General features: G+C 42.7%; 1 protein-coding gene across 1 annotated transcript in view; it reads left to right on the forward strand.

The window, feature by feature from the left end:
* TMEM164 (transmembrane protein 164) overlaps positions 1 to 16,836 on the forward strand; it is a 33,365-nt gene extending 16,529 nt beyond the window's left edge. Inside the window, exons 5-7 of the mRNA XM_050310570.1 lie at positions 1,554 to 1,632; positions 10,680 to 10,780; positions 11,191 to 16,836. Of these exons, the coding sequence (XP_050166527.1) occupies positions 1,554 to 1,632; positions 10,680 to 10,780; positions 11,191 to 11,397 (387 nt within the window). The 3' untranslated portion in view covers positions 11,398 to 16,836. The remainder of the gene's footprint in view (positions 1 to 1,553; positions 1,633 to 10,679; positions 10,781 to 11,190) is intronic.
* Positions 16,837 to 18,613: the final 1,777 nt, after the last annotated feature.

Below are 18,613 nucleotides of genomic sequence, written 5' to 3' on the forward strand. Positions count from 1 at the left end.
GTTTGGGGGCTGTTGAGAGATCATGCTTTGGCTGCTGGTGGGTGATAAAGGCAGGGCTGGTGCATCTCTGGGCAGTTGTACACGCTGTGTGCATTAAACTGGTGTGAGGGTGTTGGTGATGGTGATGTCTAAGAGGGTGGCTGGTACAGAGCAACCTTTGCTGTTTGCTGGGCTCTCTGCCAGATGTGCTACAGGAAAGAGCAGAACCTGGGAGCTGAATTCTTTCTATTCCCTTTCTGCCATCCTCTGCAGTGTTTGCACAGAATGATGGAGGAAGTGCTTGAGCCAAGATACAAATAATTAAGAGGGAAAAGCACTACTTTCAGCAAACAGAGCAAAGTGTTAAGCTGCTTGCCAGCTGAGAACCGACTGCTGGGTGGTCCCTTGTGCCTTGTTTTCACTTACAGTTTCTCTTTGCATGCAGAGGGTGCCTCTCTGCTATCTGTGAGTGAATCTTTTATTGATAAAAGTTTATTTATTTAGGTCTGGGTGAGCCAGTTGCTCAGTACAACTTTATAGTTCCTCTGGTGTGTTTTTTTTTGGTTCCTGTTTTTTGTAGCCTGGCTGTGCAACTCGAGTGCTTGGTTGTACAGAAACTCTGCAGCTCCACAGCAGGAAATGCACTTGCATGATCAGCCAGGCTTCAGAACAAGCCATCTCTAACAGTGAGGAAAGAGATGTTTTGTTTTACACACACACAAAAAAATATATTGTCAACACTTCTGCAGCACAAACAACTGTTCCTGTGTTGTGAGGAGTGTCCTGAGTGCAGGGTTGGTGTGACAGACCCTCACAGCTCTGAGTGTGGAAGCCCTTTTGAAACCTCAGATAAACAGGGAATGCTCCTTGGCAGGAGTGCCTGCCTCACGTTTAGTGTTTATATTCAGCAGCAATTGTTTCTGAAGTGGGAGAGGTGCAGCTTTTTCTCCACTTAGGAAAACTGCTTTAGTTCCTTCCCAAATTTTAATTCCCTCGCTTTGCTCTCTTCAACAAGGGACAGCAGGAAAGGTTCAGATTCAGGAAACCTCACAACTTCCATGGAGTTCTTGTGTTTGCATCCCATTACCTTGCTTGGGTTTATCTTCTGATACAGAATATTTGGAATAAAATAACCCAACTAATTCAACTAAACACACAGATGACTAATCGTAACTTCCCAAAGTTTTCAGCAGCTGAGAAATGAATGATTTACTACTAACTGGTAACTTGTTTACCCACATGCTTCTGCAGCTTCTCTTTAAAACCGATAAAATACCTGTTATTTTTTATTTTATATTTGGTCAAACTTAGCAGTTCCACACATGAATGCAGATTGCTATAAATCAGGCACTTTGAGGGTTTTTTCTTTTGCAGAGACCTCCTCAGTAATTAATATATAAAAGTATATCAATGTATATATACAAGACTGCATTTATAGAGTTTTGTCACTCAAAGAGATGATAAAATAACTGAACTCAATGCATTGTCACGGGTCCTAAGGAGAATGGTTCCTTGTAACTTGGTTGGTTGTTGTTGATGAAGAATATTTACAAATATTTTCCTTTCTTCCACAGCTTCCATTTGAAATGGAAATTTATTATATCCAGCATGTGATGCTTTATGTTGTGCCCATCTATCTGCTGCAGAAAGGAGGTATGTTGACAATTTACTCCCTATGGATTGAATTGGTCCCATGCAATGAAAGAAATGTGCTTACTGGATACCACCAATTTTATTCTTACCCTTTTTTTAACCAGTTTTCTCTGTCGTTACTTAATAATTTCCAATGTTCTGATGTTGGAGTTGTAATCCAGGTAACAGCAACTTGTGTCAGGCAGTGCAATGGAAATTAAAAAAAAGGTATATTGCCCAAAGGGATATCACTGGTGTGTTGGTATAATGTGCACTGTCTTTTTGAGTAGCATTTCTGCCACTTTGTAACACTCTCAAGTTGTTGGGGGGATGTATTTTTAAAACCTTTGTCTTCTTAGTACTGGAACTTAAAATGAGCTGAAAAAAAAATCATGATTACATCCCACGTAAATTTTAATTGTCTAGTGAGTCAGGTTACAGAAATTCTGAAGCTCTAATGAAATGCAGTGACACATGAACTGGCTTGCTTGTTATCCCATCTTGCATTCTCTTATGCCATAACAGTTCAGTAAGTCTGGGAATCCCAAATTGTTCCCCTGACCAGTGATTTTTCCTCAGAAGGGAGTGCAGTGTGGGTTCAGCTGGTGTGATGCTCTGCTCCCCTCTAGTGTTCACATGCCTCCAGCTGCATTTTCTAGCAGGGCTGAATTGTTTCATTCAGGCAATAAAAGATGATAACTCACGGTCCAGGGGTTCAGCGGCTTTTAATGAAAACCACAATGATGTGATGTGATTTGAGCCGTGGGATGCAGTTTAGAAAATGCTCAGAACAAGCAGAATCAGCCTCTTTCATTCTGTTGAATCTGCTGTATTTTATACCAGCAGTGAATTACAATCCTTCACTCTTATTCCACTGTAACCTCTGTGTTACAGTGACTGTGTTGCACTGTAACCTGCTGAGTGGAACTGCACAAAAATGATTCACAGGAAAAGGTCTTAAGGTCTGGCCTTGGATGTCACTTGATGTGTTCCTTTAAGTTTTGTTTGTTTGTTTGTTTGTTTGTTTGTTTGTTTTGAAATAGAGGTTCTTGGGGTTCTTCAGGACCTGGGACTGACAGGACTGTGTTTGCAGTTTGAAGGGTCAGGTGTTGTCACCCTGGTCCAGTTTTCTAAACTCCTGCCCTGTATTAACTTACAGGCATTTGCTGCCATCTAATGTCGATGTGATGGCATTGAAATTGCTGAAAGAACTTGGCTGGCTAAATCTGTCAGTTGAGATTGCTCTGTAACTAAGGCTGTGTAACTAATAACTGTTCCATGTCTTATGCACTTGCCTTCCTGTCACCTGACTGACTGTAATTCATTGACATCCAGGAACTCCCACATTAGTTATGGTGCCACAGGCGACCTAATGCGTGATTTTTGATGGAAAAATTGCTCAGCATGAAAACATTTGTTAGTGTTTTGTCATTTCACTGGCACCTCTGTTTAAAGTACCTTCTGGGTAGATCACACAGGCCTTTGTCCTAAGTATATCTTGTGAGAATTGCTTTTTTTCATCGCTGACATTGATCAGCACTGTTATTGTAATCAGAAACTTGCAACTGTGAATGTATGGATTGTGACTGAGAGAAGTAATTGCAGGGCAGAAAATTGGAAAAATGACAAGGAATGGATCATATATGGAAAAATGTGCTACTTCAGTCTTATTGGACATCTGGCCCTAAGGGGGTCCAAACATTCCTCAGAGGCAGGGGGAGCAGGACACCTGAAGCAGGGTGGGTTTGAGGCTCAGTCCATGCAGAACTGCACGCCCAAGTTTGCTGACGTGTTAATCAGGTCATGCATGCACATCTGACTCCCTGCTGACACCTTTCCTTTTTGAAAGGAAATTGGGTGACAGTAAGCAAGAGCTGTAATAATTTATTTTCAGTGTCTTCCTGCTATTCATTCCAGTGGTGCAAGACAGGTCATGATGCACTGGCAGCATCACCTTCATGTCCCTCCTGACCCCATAAGTGTGGGGGCTTTACCACACTTAGCAGGACCTGGGTGAGACTTAGAAGCCAGGTTTCAGTGTAGCACAGTGAACTCATTGAAACTCAAGGACATATTCCCTCTTGGGGAATGTCCTCTCCCCTCTGTACTGAGTGAATATAAACTTTCCTACTTCCCTTTGTTAACATACCTTCTTCCCAAGTGCATACATGCACGTACACACACACGTGGGCCAGACAAAATGTGTGTTTATGCACAGTGGCTCATCTTTCTTGGCTGTACTAAGAGACTCTCATGCAAAATGGATGCAGTGTGGATGTAACAGGACAGCACAGGAGATTCCTAACCCAAGGCAGTTCTTACAGGGAGTATGTCTGCAGTTGGCACTTTTATTTTTCTGGGTGAATCTCACCTTGTGTCACCTGTGGTTGCTGCCCAAAATGACAGGATGCATCTGGGCAGGCCACAGCATTCCAGAAATATATGGATGGGCTGAACAGTGACCTGCAGGTCACTGTTTTCTCTTGTCCTTAGGAAGTGAGACCCTTGCTTCCCTCTCAAAAAAGTCTGAATGCTTTTGTAGTTTGTGTTGGGTCACTCATGTCAGGGGAGTGTGAATGCTGGGAAAAGGGAGGTGCCGTGAATGGTCGAGGTGGGAGGCAGAAGGCCAGAACCACAGCAGTGCAGATTTAGAGCATGGAACCAACCTCTTCTTCAAAAAGCTCCTCAAAAACCTTCCTTCTAGAACTGCTCTGATTTTCTGAAGCATATGAGTGTGATCTGATAATTATACTTTGTGTCACTGGGGTACAGACCGTGGGGAGAAGGCTGAGGAAGGTGACAGCTGAGCAAGTGTCACGTCTCAAACTGCCACAACTATTGCAACAGTGCATTAACCTGACCTTCTAAGATCCAGGTATTAGTGGTGTTCAGGACAGCTTAGTTTTTTAACTGTATACTCTTGAGATAATGGGAAAAAAAAATCGAGTTTGCGCTGCATGAGCTTCAGAGACTCTCAGTTCCTGACTGTCTTGGTCCCTAAGCTGGTTTGGTCAGGTTTGCAGATGGATTTGACAAGGTTAGGTGTGCACCTTATTTTAGAACTTCAAATAATATTGAATATAATCAAAGTGGAATTGTTATTTCCTTAGAGCAGTGAGCAAATGATATTACTCCACAACAGATTGAAATAAGGATTAACTTAGAGCAGCTCCCTCTCAGTGGAGCTCAGAGATTCTGTCTTGTGTTTCGAGATCGCCAGCGTTATTTAGCTGACTTAGGGACTTCAGCAAGTGGAAGAGGATGCTGATGTTGAGTTTTTTTAGGATTTCGTTCCTGCTCTGCAGCACCTGGAATTCCGGGATGCCCTGGAGCGGTTGCGCTGCGGGGCCGCGGCCGCCAGAGGGAGCTGCGCGAGCCTGGAATTCCCGATTCCAGCGGGTTTGTCCGCAAGGTGCGGGCAGGGAAAGGATTCGGTGGGCTCGTGTTTTTTTAGGGGGAGAAATCCTCTTCTTCAGCCACACCTGCCAGTAATGGCCTTGCAGATCCTGGACAGTCCTGTGGTCTGGCTCTGTGTGTTTTAAGAGCTGATTTGCTGTGCACAAGTGGACAGACACAGACACCCTAAATAATTGAGTTGTTTGCTGGGAGTCGAGTCACAATTTTCTTCTTTTAAGGCACGTGCTGTATCTTTATAAGCAATGAAGATCCAGTCTCTCTGACTCAGGTCCTAACACCCTTTTCTATGTTGATCTGAGAGTCTTCAAAACTGGCATCGAAAGAGAGAAGTTCTGTGGCATTATCAGAAAGGCAGGAGAAGTTAATGATCTCTTTCCCCTCCTTTTTTTCCCCTCTCATGCAGAATGAATGCCTCAGTCACGCTTCAGAAGCTGGGCAGGAGCAGCTCAGCACAGCTCTGTGGGGGCAGTGCAGTGTGTGACCCGAGGGGAAGCTGATGTGGAACACAGATACCGAGCACAGACCAAAGGATCGTTTTTCCTGTGGCTGTAAACTAGGAAAGTGCAATTAAAGCAATGGGGGATCTAAAGTTGTGCTTTCCATTGGCTGTTAGGACTTGCTGGCTGGAGTGGGGGATTACCATATTCAAAGAAATTTTTTTAGCTGTTGCACCCCTTTGTTCAGCCACTTTTCCACTTTGTGACACTTTGGCTTGGTCTATCCTTAGCTTTTTGAAGGAGTTCTAAAGCAGGCTTTGCTATACACCTCAGTAGCAACCCAGGAAAAGTATCACTTTATTCCTGGATATATTTAGGTGGCAATAAATCCAGTTCATTTCCATCCTTGATAATGTAACAGCTCTTTCACTGAACCTCTGAGCTGCTTGGAGATCTGTTGACTCTTAGGTACTATTTATTCCCCCGCTCTCCTGCTGGCAGTTCCATGTTCCTATTCCAGCTTTTGTCCACCTGCTGCATCCCATGCATTGGACATGGATGTCTGGTTTGCTGTCCAGCTGTGCCTGTGCTGTGGCACTTGGAGCAGAGGGTGGCTGTGCTGTCACTCTGGCTGCAGGCTCAGGCTCCTTTGTGGCTTGATCATTCCAGGACAATTGCGTTTGATGATTTAAGAGACCTGGAGAGGAAGAGGAGGGGACGTGTCTGTTCTGTGACCCTCTGAGCTCTGTGCACTGGGCAGCCACAGTTTGTTTGAAAAATGAAATCTCCCTCTGGGAGATGGAGAAATTTAGAAGGGCAGGTACCAGCATCTAGAAGAGCTGCTACTGTCTGAAGGCAGAGGAAGAACTGCTGCTTCTTTATGGAGAATAAAAAATGGTTCCTGAGAGGAGCAGGTAATATAAGAGCCCTGTGTGAGCTGGTTGTGATGAGAGGAGCTGGCACTGAGGGGAAACAGAAACCTCCTGGCATAAGGGAGTCTTGAAATCTACAAAGGGAGTCAGAACAGCTGTAGGGGAAACAGTGGATTTCAGGACCATCCTCCTGAGAACGTTTTTTCCTGTTTTCCTCTGGATAGGAAGTTTGGTCTCTAGGCCAGCTCAGTAGGCCACACAATTAGAATTAACCCTTTGATGAAGGGAAATAAAACGAAAATAAATTTGCCCTCACATTTTAATAAGCTGGAAAATGAGAGAATTGTAATACCTGCTGTGAGTTTTGGATTAAGCAGGTGGTCTTGTAATTGTGAGACTGCTGAAGGAGAGTGCTGGAAAACTCATAAAACTCTATCAAATGTAGTGGGAATGGAAACCAAGACAATTAAAGAGATTATTTAAAACCTTACTAAATTAAAAATTTGTACTGTATCTAGCTTCTAATTCAAACAAAGGAGTAATTTTCTCCTCCATTATGCTTTCAGAGAATTACAAAAGGAGTATCACTTTCTATTAACTTGCATTCAAATTTCTACAAGCCTATGTATTGAGAATTTAAGATAAAAATAATGGTTCATAAGAACACTTGAACCAGCACAGGACATTGAGGGGGAGCAATATAAAAGAAATGGAGTCTTTGTTGATTTTTTAGATTTTTAAAGCTGTGCTTCCATTTCCCAGATGGCAAAGTGAACAACTTGGCACGTTCAAGGTCAACAAAATTTTGTTGCAGAAGCAGACAAGGAATGCCCAACTCTTTGATCTATATGGAATCCTTCCTATCGATGCTATTGAAGTATTGAAGTTTAAATTAAACTGAAATGTCCCCTGCCATGCCATTTCAACAGTGGAGCAAATGTACAACTTACCAAGATGACCCTGATTAGGAATGGTCTCAACTGTCTGGGCCAGGAGTGTTTTTGAGAATGAGATCAGTGCCAGACTGGCAGTTGGATTAAATTTTTTACATGCTTAATGTATAAGAATTGCCCATGATCCTTAGTAAACAGAGAGTGAAACTCTCTGCTGCTACCTGTTAAAATTGATTTCCTATTCAAGCTGCAGAAGCTTTTGCCAAAGCCAACACAGGCCCTTGAAACAACCCCTCAGCTGGGTCTCAGTTTTCCTGGTGTTGTGTCCCTGTTAACAGACTGTGTCCTATGGAAAGGAACCACACTGCTCCATTAAACAGCCATCTGTTGAATAGCAGGACTGTGGAGCAATAAAATCTGTAGTGGTTATTTATCTAATGAGAAATGTACAGAAAATATCCCAGGTATGAATTTAAAATTGGTTTCCCAAGGCACACTTGGGAATGCAGAGTGCTGTGAAATGTTTTCCTGTGAAGGTCAGTGTTTCCTTTTTGTCCCCTGATGGCCAAATAATGCTGCTGCTGAAAATCACACCATTCTTTTAAGGATTCCAAAGTCTAACAAGGGGGGATTTTTCTATTACAAAGCAAGACCAAAAATCTGTAGAGAGCAAGAGTTGCTGATGTATGTTTTGGAGTTTTGCAACAGAGAGAGGATGTAGCAGAGTGAAATTCTTGGCTGAGGGAACCTGAACAGCTCTCCTGAGGGACCTCTGAAACACCATTCCCTGACTGGATTGAAGCTGGACATGAGAAGCCTGGGTTCAAAGCCAAATTATGCCACAGATCCTGTTGTTATCTTGTGCAATTTCCTTGGTCTTTTAATGACTGCTGTCTCCCTCCATTCTCATTTCATAGCTGGGTCCACTTGTCTATGTTGGTGTTTACACCCTACCTGCACTGTAAATCACTTGGATATGGAGGTCTCTCAGTTTTAGCTTTCCAACCACCAGGCTTTGTCAGACACTTTTGAAATAACACAGGCAATTGCCAACAGATGAGTTCACGTGAAACCTAATTTGGTTTAGCACTGCTCGGCCCGTTCCCAGGGGCTGCTTTGATACCTTATTTAAATTTTATGTTGTGTTTTGTATCTAGGTTAAACATGCACCTAGAACTTCAAAGACAATATAAATAAATTTTGCAAGTCAAACGATGTTTTCCTCACAGCAGAGGAAGGAGCACAAAGAGTTTCTGTAAAGCTTGACCAGGTCACCTAAAGTTGGTGCAGCCAAAAATAGAGCCATGATCTCCTGCACCGTGACAGCAAAGCTGGTCCCTCCTTCTCTTGCTCTCTGGAATGAAGAACCATCTTCAAGGTGGTGTCACGTATCTGATGTTTTCAGGCCATGGAGTTTAATGAATATTGTTGCTATTTAAGTAAGGATTCCTGCACCATTTTCTAAATAGGATGCCAGCTCCAAGCTCACACTTGCATTCCAAGAATGACTTCTGTGAATGTTTTTCCCTTTACCTGTAGAGCTTAAAGCTGTTCATGGAGAGTTCGCTTTTACCTTTTAGATTTTACAGTTCAGGCACTTCTGAACTTCACTTTCCTGCTGGGTAAGCAATCTTACAAGCTGCCTTTTGCTTTCCAAGCAGCTTCTGTGCTCCTGTTTACCCTGGTTGCACCAAGTCACGGCTTGCTCAGTGAAACACGGTGTGCAGTCATTCCTTGGGTAATTACAGGAATACAGCTTCTCCTTAGAGCCAGGGAGGGATGTGAGGGGTGCAGATGTGCTGCTGCTGTCACTCAAACATGCAATCAATGTCTTGCTCTGAGGGTTGGCAGCAGAACCTGTGTGTTCCTGTGCAGCTTTAGACAACAGCGTGTAGGTAACTTTGATTTTGTGCCATTCATGAAATGCTGTTTTAACTGAACTTGTTTCAGGCAGCTACTGCAAAATCAGCCTGAACTGGCATGATGGGTACAAACTGTGGAAGAAAACTACGCAGAAAAAGGATCTTAAAAGGGCAACAGATTGAGGAGGCATTCCTCTAGAGACTTTAAACATGGCAAGGGATGCACCATTATATGGTGATGTGGTAACAGCAGTTACTTGTGTTTACACAGGGTGCCATACACAGGCATGTTCACAGCAGCTGTGGCCTGGTGGGTTCTGTGGTCGCTGAACTCTGCATGTGGAGTTATTTGAGTTCCCAGTACCCTTGTGCAGCGTATGCTGAAGTCTGTAATTACTTCCTGGCAATTACTGAACGTGCCAGCAAAGGCTGGTATCAATATTGCACTCCGTGCTGTAAGCTGTCCTTTGAGTACTGGATACACAGCCCAATATTTAATAATATCTAATGGATCAGAGAGCAGATAAAGGCAGATAAAAATTGGCAGTGTATTTTTATAATCCTCTGGAACTCTTACAGCAGCTGAGCAGCATGACATTGTGCATCTTTCTTTTGTGTTCTGAGGTTAAAGTTATTAAAGTCATAAGGAAAATAATATTCTTTTCCCACATATCTTACACTAAAACTTTCATGGCTGCTAGTAAGAGTCTTAAGAATTCTCTAAACTGGTTTTGTTCTCACTGTATGAAATTTGAATATTTAATTCCCAAAATAGTCATGTATCTGTGGGTACTTTTATTAGATCTAATTTCCTTGGTACATTCTAGATCAGGGAACATTGTGTTTTGTCAGTAAATAGACAAAACCTGGTTTCAGGAGGAGGGAGAAAGGTGGGAATAACATTGTATCTGCTACTTCATTTGAAGGGAAAAAGTATTTTGCAGTATCTGTGATATCTACTGATTACAGCATAGGTTTACCACCACAGCGGTTTTCATATAAAAGCACAGCCTCTCACTGATGGATTGACTGCTTTTTACAGCTTTTCTGTTCCTTGGCATTATTGGTGCAGGTTCCTCTTTGATAGTTGTTAAACAACCATTAAATGAGGAAGTGGCAATGCTGTGCTCTGACACAGTGCTGGGCAGGACCTGCTGCTGCCTAAGCCAGTCCTGTGCAGGCTGAAGTCTTGGGCCCTGCAAGAAGCAGATGTTTAAGTATAAATAACCTGATTTTTGAAGATTCACTGTGCAGTAGTCCAGTATCTTAAAATCATGTAGTACTTCTGTGGTAGAAGGAAGAATGAGGTAAAAATTAGTGGTGGTGGTGAAAAATAGGCAAATATAATGAGGGAACATATTGCCTATTTTTACTGCTGGACCAGAAGGAGGGAAGAAGCTGTTCAGGATGCTCCAGGTAAGAATTAAAGCTCTCAAATATTAATTACTGTGATGGCATTGAGTAGGTTATCAGCTCGAGCCAGATGCCCTGACATGCACAGAGCAGGAGAGAGAGGATTATTGTTGAGTGAGTGTTTGATGGACACAGCAATGCAGCTGAATACTAATGTGCTCCTTTCTTTTCAAGGTATCTACACTCCAGAGCCACTCTGCAATTTCTGGTGGGCTCTTTTATCCACGGGGTTTATGTTTGTGTATCACTTCAGCATCTTGCAGGTTCTGGGACTGGTAAGTAAACATAGGTTAATAAATAGTTTGCAAGTACATCCAAAGTAAAACCACTGCCTAGTTTGTTTCCCAGTGTCCAGATCCACATGGATAAGAACTTGCATGCAAATTTTTGATAAGGCTGCTTGTATGCAAATTGCATGTTCTAACGAGCATTTGTATCTCGTGTCTCACAAGTACTGGTAAAATATTTCATAGATTGATTATGAAATAATAAATGAAATAAACTTGCATAAATCCATCTATTGAATGCACAGTAAAATTTGGATCTGCTTTCTTTCTGGAAGCTGCCCTATTTGTGTCGAGCAAAAGTGTCACCTAAACATTTTTCTATTGTTATGGTATAATTTCAAAACTGGTGCAAAAGCAAAAATATTGTTTCATTTATACATTTGTTGTCGCTTCCTCAGGTCACGGAAGTGAATCTGAACAACATGTTGTGCCCAGCCGTCTCAGATCCTTTTTACGGGCCCTGGTATCGGATCTGGGCATCTGGACATCAGACTGTGATGACCATGACTCATGGGAAGCTTGTAATCCTCCTGTTTCACAGTGCTGTCCCCATCTTTAAATGTAGCATGGACTTGCTTAGACTGCCAGCTAAGAAAATAGACTGAAATGTCACCCCGTGGAGTCCTGCAGGGAGCAGAGACACCGATACTGGAAAACAGAGGAGGGATGAGAGGACAACGAATTTATACTTCTCCCCACGGTTTATTGCCTCAGAAACACCTTTGTAATCAAGTGAGGGTTTTTTTTTACCTGCTGTTTCTCACTGCCTATTGCCAATGGCAAAATTAGTGGCCTTATTCTGGGAAAGGTTTGTGTTTTATACATTTTGTACAGATTACAGTAGAATCTTGCTAAGCCACCATTTAAAATTAGGCTGGGGCCTGTCCACATTCCAGCAAAGAGAGTGGCAGTGCTACCTTGTTTGGACTTATTTTCCATTAAATAAAAGTACAGTTATATCATGGGAGAGGAAATGATGCTGCATTGCAACACTCCTCTGATGTGAATGTTGAGCCACATCATCCTGGCTTAGCTCTTAGAACCTGAATGTTCCAAACAGCCCCAGGAAACAATCTCCCAGTCGTAAGTGCAAAGGAGTGAGGTTCTACTGTATTTTCTTTAGGCTGGTTGAAAATGTTGGGGAACAATAACTCATTCAAACAATACTTTTTTTGGTTTGTTTGTTTGTTTTTTTTTTTAAATCAACTGCTTAATTCCTAAGCTGCTGTGGGTAAATATCCATCTAGTGAAGTCCCATCGTATCTTGATGCTTTGGAGGTACCTTTATTTGGGTGAGTGGAAAAAAATCATGTGGAAATCATTTCAAAAGACCATGCTATGTATAAGCTATGATAAGATATTGCATCTACTCTTCTATCCAGACTTTGAACAAGATGTTTTTTCACTTAGCTTAGACTGGAGGAGGAGTGGAGATACAAAGTCCATTGTAAAGATCAGAGTTCTCTTTTTTTTTACTTAGTAGCTTTTGAAACATTCCTGCTCTGTCTACACTGATCCTCGCTGAGCAGACTGGTTAAAAAAGGAACAAAATGAAACTGTTCTCTCTCTAATACATTCTGTGTACTGATTTTAAAATACAGGTATAAAAAGGAATGTCAAATCAGTGCAGGCCTCTACTGAAAAGAACATGTTCCAGTTTACTGGTAAGAAATCTTCCTGTCAGCGTGTCTTTTGGAGAACAGGATGCAGATGGGCAGAAGGATCAACAGTAAAATGTGTGTACCTGTTCAAATTTTGCAAAGCTAGAGGAGAAACTGCTGGGCAGAAAGATGGGAAATGCTGAGCGTGTTCTTCCAGAACTGTGACTCTGTTTCCCAGGCTGTTGGGTTTCGGGGCTGCAGGTTTCTGTTGCACACAAGTTTGTTGCAATTTATACATTCATTGAGTTATCAAAGCTGTGACTTGTAAGATAAACCAAAACCACGATACCTCCTTCAGCTGCAGCACCTGAAGGGATGTTCTGAAGTTAGGGTACAGCCATTTATACCTCAGGAAGGAAATAAGGGAGAACAAGAAGTGGTTGATTTTGGCCTTTTTGTCTGTTTTCCTTAAGAAAGAAAAATTTTCGTTGGCGAGAGAAGAAGTGGCTACTTCAGATATTTTGATTCTGTATGATTAAAAAAAGTACACTTCAATCAGAACCATATTGTCCCACATTCTGATTTACAGGCTAGTTTCTGGTTTTCTTCCATGCCTTGCTGTGTGTGTGTGTTTATATATATATATATATATATACACATACATACACTCTCTCTATATATGTATATATACACACACTGAATCCAGCTGTGGAAGACCCCTGGATGAGCTGCTGAAGGGTTGGAAGTTCTTGCTGGTTATTTCAGCAGATCCAGTCCTTCATGCTGAAATGCAGGACGTTGCTGGGAGATGCCAATGCTGGATGTTAAAGCCTGTCCCTTATTAATATACTTCATTCCCTGGGGAGTGCTGAGCAAAACAGTGATTCTTCCCAACCTGTAGCTACTGTCAGGTACCAATCTTGGTTTATTTATTTACTCAAGGATTCGGCAAAATGCCTTATGCTGGATTCAGTTCTGTTTAGAAGGAATATTTGCTATTACAATAGAATGATTTTAGTCAAATTTTGCCAAATACTATTTTGCATTATTATTTGCTTAACTACATTTTTTCTTTTTTTAAAAAATCTTTACTGTTTTTTAAAGAATCTTTTTCCTTTTTTCCCCCTCAGAATATTGTAGTTACTGAAACATTTCTATAAGTAGCAGTCTTTTATTTTAATTTTTTTTTTCTTTTTTTAAACTATAACATTTCCCATCTATAGTCATATGCTTCAGGGCATTCCAAACAATTATAAACCAGCTGCTGTTTGCCACCATTGACTGCCTCTGGTCAATTAAAACTGCAGGAGCATTTAAATGAGCTCAGGTGTCTCACTCAGTGCAGGCTCTTTGCTTGGAATGCAAAATTTTGTGAGCTCTTCTGGCTGACTTAAAATCCAGTGGCAGGAATGGCCCAGCTGACAGAAGGAAATGCCTGGGGCAGTTTGGCTGAAGGGATTCCTGGTGCAGTTGTACCTCCTGCACCCCTGGCTGTGACAGCAGAGCCACTGAGTGGTCACTCCAGCCTTCCTTCCCACCCTGGGGCAGAGCTGGCTGGTGGTCACTGGGCTGACTTGTGCTTTTCCCTGTTCTGCTGGTCCAAAAAAACCTTTCAGATCATCAAGCCAACCACTAACCCATGTCCCCAAGAGCCACATCCACCCACCTTTTAAATACCTCCAGGGACGGTGACTCCCCCACTTCCCTGGGCAGCCTGTTCAATGCTTGGCAACCCTTTTGGTGAAGAAATTTATCCTAATATCCAATCTAAACCTCCCCTGGTGCAATTTGAGGCTGTTTCCTCTTGTCATGTTGCTTATTTCCTGGGAGAAGAGACTGCCCCCCACCTGGCTGATGACAAAGTCCACCCTGAGCCTCCTTTTCTGCAGGCTGAGCCCACTCAGCTCCCTCAGCTGCCCCACATCGGACTTGTGCTCCAGACCCTTCAGCAGCTCTGCTGCTTTGTTCTGGACATGCTCCAGAGCCCCAATGTCTTTCCTGTAGTGACAGGTCCAAAAGCCAAAATTATTCCCTCTCTCCCTGTGCCCCTTTTTGAAGGCTTTAAAAACTTAGTACTTCATGTTTGGTTATGGTGAACCACCACAAGAAACTGCACCCACCCAGCTGAGAGCGAGGCTCTGCTGAAGGGAAGGACAAGTCAGAATGGGAACAGAAAGGGAACAAACTTCTGAAGAAACCATCATAGAACTTCTCCTCCTTTACCCTTCATTCCTCATCTGTCTCTGGTACCTGTTGGGAATGTGCACCAGCCAGAGCTTGTTCCATGTGCATGCAGGATATGGGAAAGAAAGGGAAAGCTTCATCTCTGTAGCACTTATTTGTTGTTTTCCCTCACAGAGGCTGATTCTTCTTTTCCCCTGAAGGTTTCTTTTATAGGCACTTACAATATACAGATGATTTCTTTGGTTGCTTTTATGCTTATTTATGCTGGAAATGGAAGAACAAAACTCTCCTGCTGCTCCTGGGAGCTGATTGCTTTCTGTGCTGGGGTATTACGCACACAATCCATGGCAAGACAACTTGAAGCTGTTGCCCGGTACCTGGTGCTGAGATTTTACAGAGCTGCAAGTGCCACCTGCAAGTGAAAGGGTTGTCCTGGTCAAATGTGCCCCAATCCTCTGTGGTGGCACTCACAGCTGTGGCAGTGCTGGAGCAGGAGCTGGGCTGTGCAGACACACCCTCCATTCCCCACAGCTGAGGGTAAAACCTCACCCCAAAGCGGGCCCATGTGCTGTCCAAGAGCAAGTTGGGCACAATCCCAGAAAACAAACCCTTGTGCAGCGCTGCTGCCTGGCCTTCCCAAAAACACTGGTGTGTATTAAGGGCTCTGAACAGAGCCCTCAGATTTTTAGTACTGTAGGCACTTCAAAAGAAACAAGGAGCGAGGAAACTGCTCCTGCTGCCACCGAGTGGCTGCATTTCCAAATGTACCTGTAAACAGAGCATTATTAACTTTAATAAACTTGCTTACTGATGAGTTTTTTTTTTTTTATCCAGCCCTCTAAAGCACAGAAGGAAACCAATAACATTTCTGCACCCACTGCCTTGCCCCACAGCTTTAGCTGTCCAGGACCCCTGCAGTGCTATTTTTCCAAGGATTCAGACACTGAACAGTGTTGGAGCTTTATCTATTCCTTTAGCTCCTTCCTATTTAAGCACCAAAGCAGAATTTGCATCTTGTTTCTTTTGAAGGGTGAAAATGAACCATGCATGTACCAACTGATGAAAAGCCAGTCTATGAACATGCACCCAGAGCTGGTTTTGGTTCAGCTTCTTACGGTTCAAAGATGCTGCTTATGGGCAAAGCCTTCATGTGCTTGAGCAGCTGCTGCCTTGCTGAACTTGGGAGACAGGAAAAGTCAGTCCATTTGCAAATCCTGAGGTGAGAAGAGTACCAATCTAATTGTAGATTTCTATTTCGGGCCACAATCAGGGATTTGATATTTGTGTATATTTGATAGCATTTTCTAAAGCCCAGTTGTATTTTTCTTTCACAAATGGTTATTTGCAACTGTTAAATGGCTGTACTTTTATGTCCCAAGTTCTGCATCTAAACCAGAAGCATTTGTTTTCTATGCATCCATAGCTAATGGAAAATTGAGTTGTGCTGTTTTCTTGTGTTGCAGTCGTTTTGCTCGAGGTGGAGTCTTAGCAATTAAATTAGTCCTAATTGTTAGCAAAGCTCTGAAAAGGCCAAAAACCAGGAAGAGGGCCCATGCCAGCCCAGGTAGGAGGTGCAAGGTTTCTGCAGGCAGACAGGTCAGCTTTGATGTTTTCAGTTTTACAGTGACAAGACTCGTAACAAATCTGTTGATTTTGTGATCTTGTGCTCCTAAGTGATATTGCTGTAAATCTGTCTCGCAGCTGTTGGTGTAACTTAATCAAAGCCAAGCTGTTTTATAAATAATTTTATTTTTCTTCAGGGTCAATTTTGTACTTTTTTTAAATTATTTCTGCATTTACTGAGTCATTATCCCAATGCTGCAGAGGACGCAGCAGGCAGATCAGTGAGCATTCCCTGCTCTCCCCATCCACGCCGTGCCAGGGAGCTGGAGCTGGGCTGGACCACAAAGGGGTCTTTGGGAACTTGCAGATCTGATTACCCCACCCTTCAGTTCCAGCATTATCCAGGCACAGACTCGTTTGGCAAGGGCAAGGATGGCCGTGGATGAGCTCAACTGCCATATATGCTGTTAGTTCTGAATAATTTGTAAGAGTGTTATGAATTTTGTAAACTTTTTAATGTGCTAAACCTTGGTTATGAGGTAACATTTACAAATACGGGGTAATTTGTGTACTTGTTTTTGTATTTTGGTCTGATGATGGGGGTTTTTTTGTTGTTGTGCCCTAAGTACAGATCATTGGGCAAATAGTTGTTAAGCCTTTGAATTAAAACAAATAAATGCATTTTAATGGATACTGGACAGTTTTGTTATCATTCTAATTGTGCCAGACCTGGAGTTTGTCTTAAGATTTTTTATAATTAGGTAAGAAAACCAAAATTGCCTTTCCACTTCAGTTTGTAACATTAACAGTCAAGAGTCACTAAATATTAGCCAATTATAAGTCAGGACAAAATCTGGAGGTTCCTGTGTGAAACAGCCTGTACTGCCTGAGGTCATCTCTTTGCACACAGCAGTTCCTGGGAGAACAGTGGTTCCTGGGCTTTCTGGACATTTTAAGCAGTTCAGTATGACCTGTGCCTGCTACCTGCCAGTCACCAACAGCCTGAGTTCACTGGCAGAGCTCACTGTGGGATGTAAATCCTTTAATCGCTGTTTAAATATTTCCTGTCCTTGTCTTTCAGGCAAAGAGCTCAGGAAAGACTGTTCCAGTACCGTGAGGCTTCCTCCACTGTCCCCACCCAGCTTTGGCACTGTCTTACAGTTCCCATTTCATGGCACTTTAGTAGAAGGTGGGGGAACATGCACAGAAGTTTTCAGCTCCAAACTCTGTTCACGAAGCTGCTGTGGGAGCTGCAGTGCTGCCCTCAGACAGCCCCACACCAGAGGTGATGGCAAAGTCTTTTTAATGCACTTCAGAAATGCTTCTGGCTGTAACTGATATTATTGCCATTAGATCAATGTATTCCTGTCACCCAGGACAGCTCAGACAAGCAGGTTATTTCCTTGTGCGAGGTTCCTGGCAAATCCTGTTCCTGGAAAAAGAACATACTGGATATGCCCACCTGTATAATTATATATGCATCTCAGAGGTTTTCATTTTTCAGGCAGCTGGGGAACAGAATCAATTATCCAGCTTAATTTCTCTGGAACAGTATAAACCCTGCTATAACAGCTTAAGGAGAACTCCAGTGTGGTGCTGTATGGCAGGCTGAGATGAACCAAGAATGCAATTTCCCTTTTCAGGCACTGCTAATTATTCTCGACAGCTCTCTATAAGTAACTGGAAATCAGCCTTTCATTGGTTAATACCAACAAATATGTAAGAATAAGCAAATTTCTACCTCTGAACCAGCCATACTACTACTCTGTTAGTTTGATTTTTAATAGCATGATAACTACAGTTGGCTAAAGTAGTGAGAAGAGTGGGAAACTCAGGGTAGGAGTGATAACTAGCTCTGCATTTCAATGGCCTGAGGGTTTTAGGAAGGTTTTTATGCAGTTCAGACTAATGATACTAAACCAGCAATGGAAGCTATTTACTTGGGCAGGTTTCCCTTCAGAGCAAGTGGAGTAATGGCTGCATCAGTCTTCAGCATCCAAAGGTTACATGGATCCCACTGGTTTGTTTTCAAAGACTTTGCATCTCCAGCCAGCAGAGCTATGAATATTGCATTAGGCACAGGCAAACAAACCCCTTCTAAAATCAGACCTGAGTTCCAGGGAGATGGAATGCTTTGTCTCAGGAATTATCCAACAGAGGACTCAGCAGAAAGTGTCTCTCAGCGCACCAAGAATTTGGCTCAGGGAACAAAGTTCTCCAACGGAGTTTTGCCTCTCTTGGTACTTTGTTTTGCCACCAGCTGGACTGGGGCTGTGACAGAGATTCTTTGATACCCATTTTGCAACAATATTGTGCTGAACAATCTGTCTGTAAGTGGTGTAGGCCATTATTGGTTACACCAGTGCAACTGGTTCTGTGAGGAAGTTCTGCTTAAAAAGACTGAAACCACTTCCCTGTCTCCCAGGAAGAAGCTCAGGTGTGGACAGAATTCCATGTCTAAAGTTCAACATAA

Source organism: Myiozetetes cayanensis, unplaced genomic scaffold, assembly GCF_022539395.1.
Source record: "Myiozetetes cayanensis isolate MyiCay16 unplaced genomic scaffold, myiCay2020 scf15, whole genome shotgun sequence".
NCBI classification, from domain to species: Eukaryota; Metazoa; Chordata; class Aves; order Passeriformes; family Tyrannidae; genus Myiozetetes; species Myiozetetes cayanensis.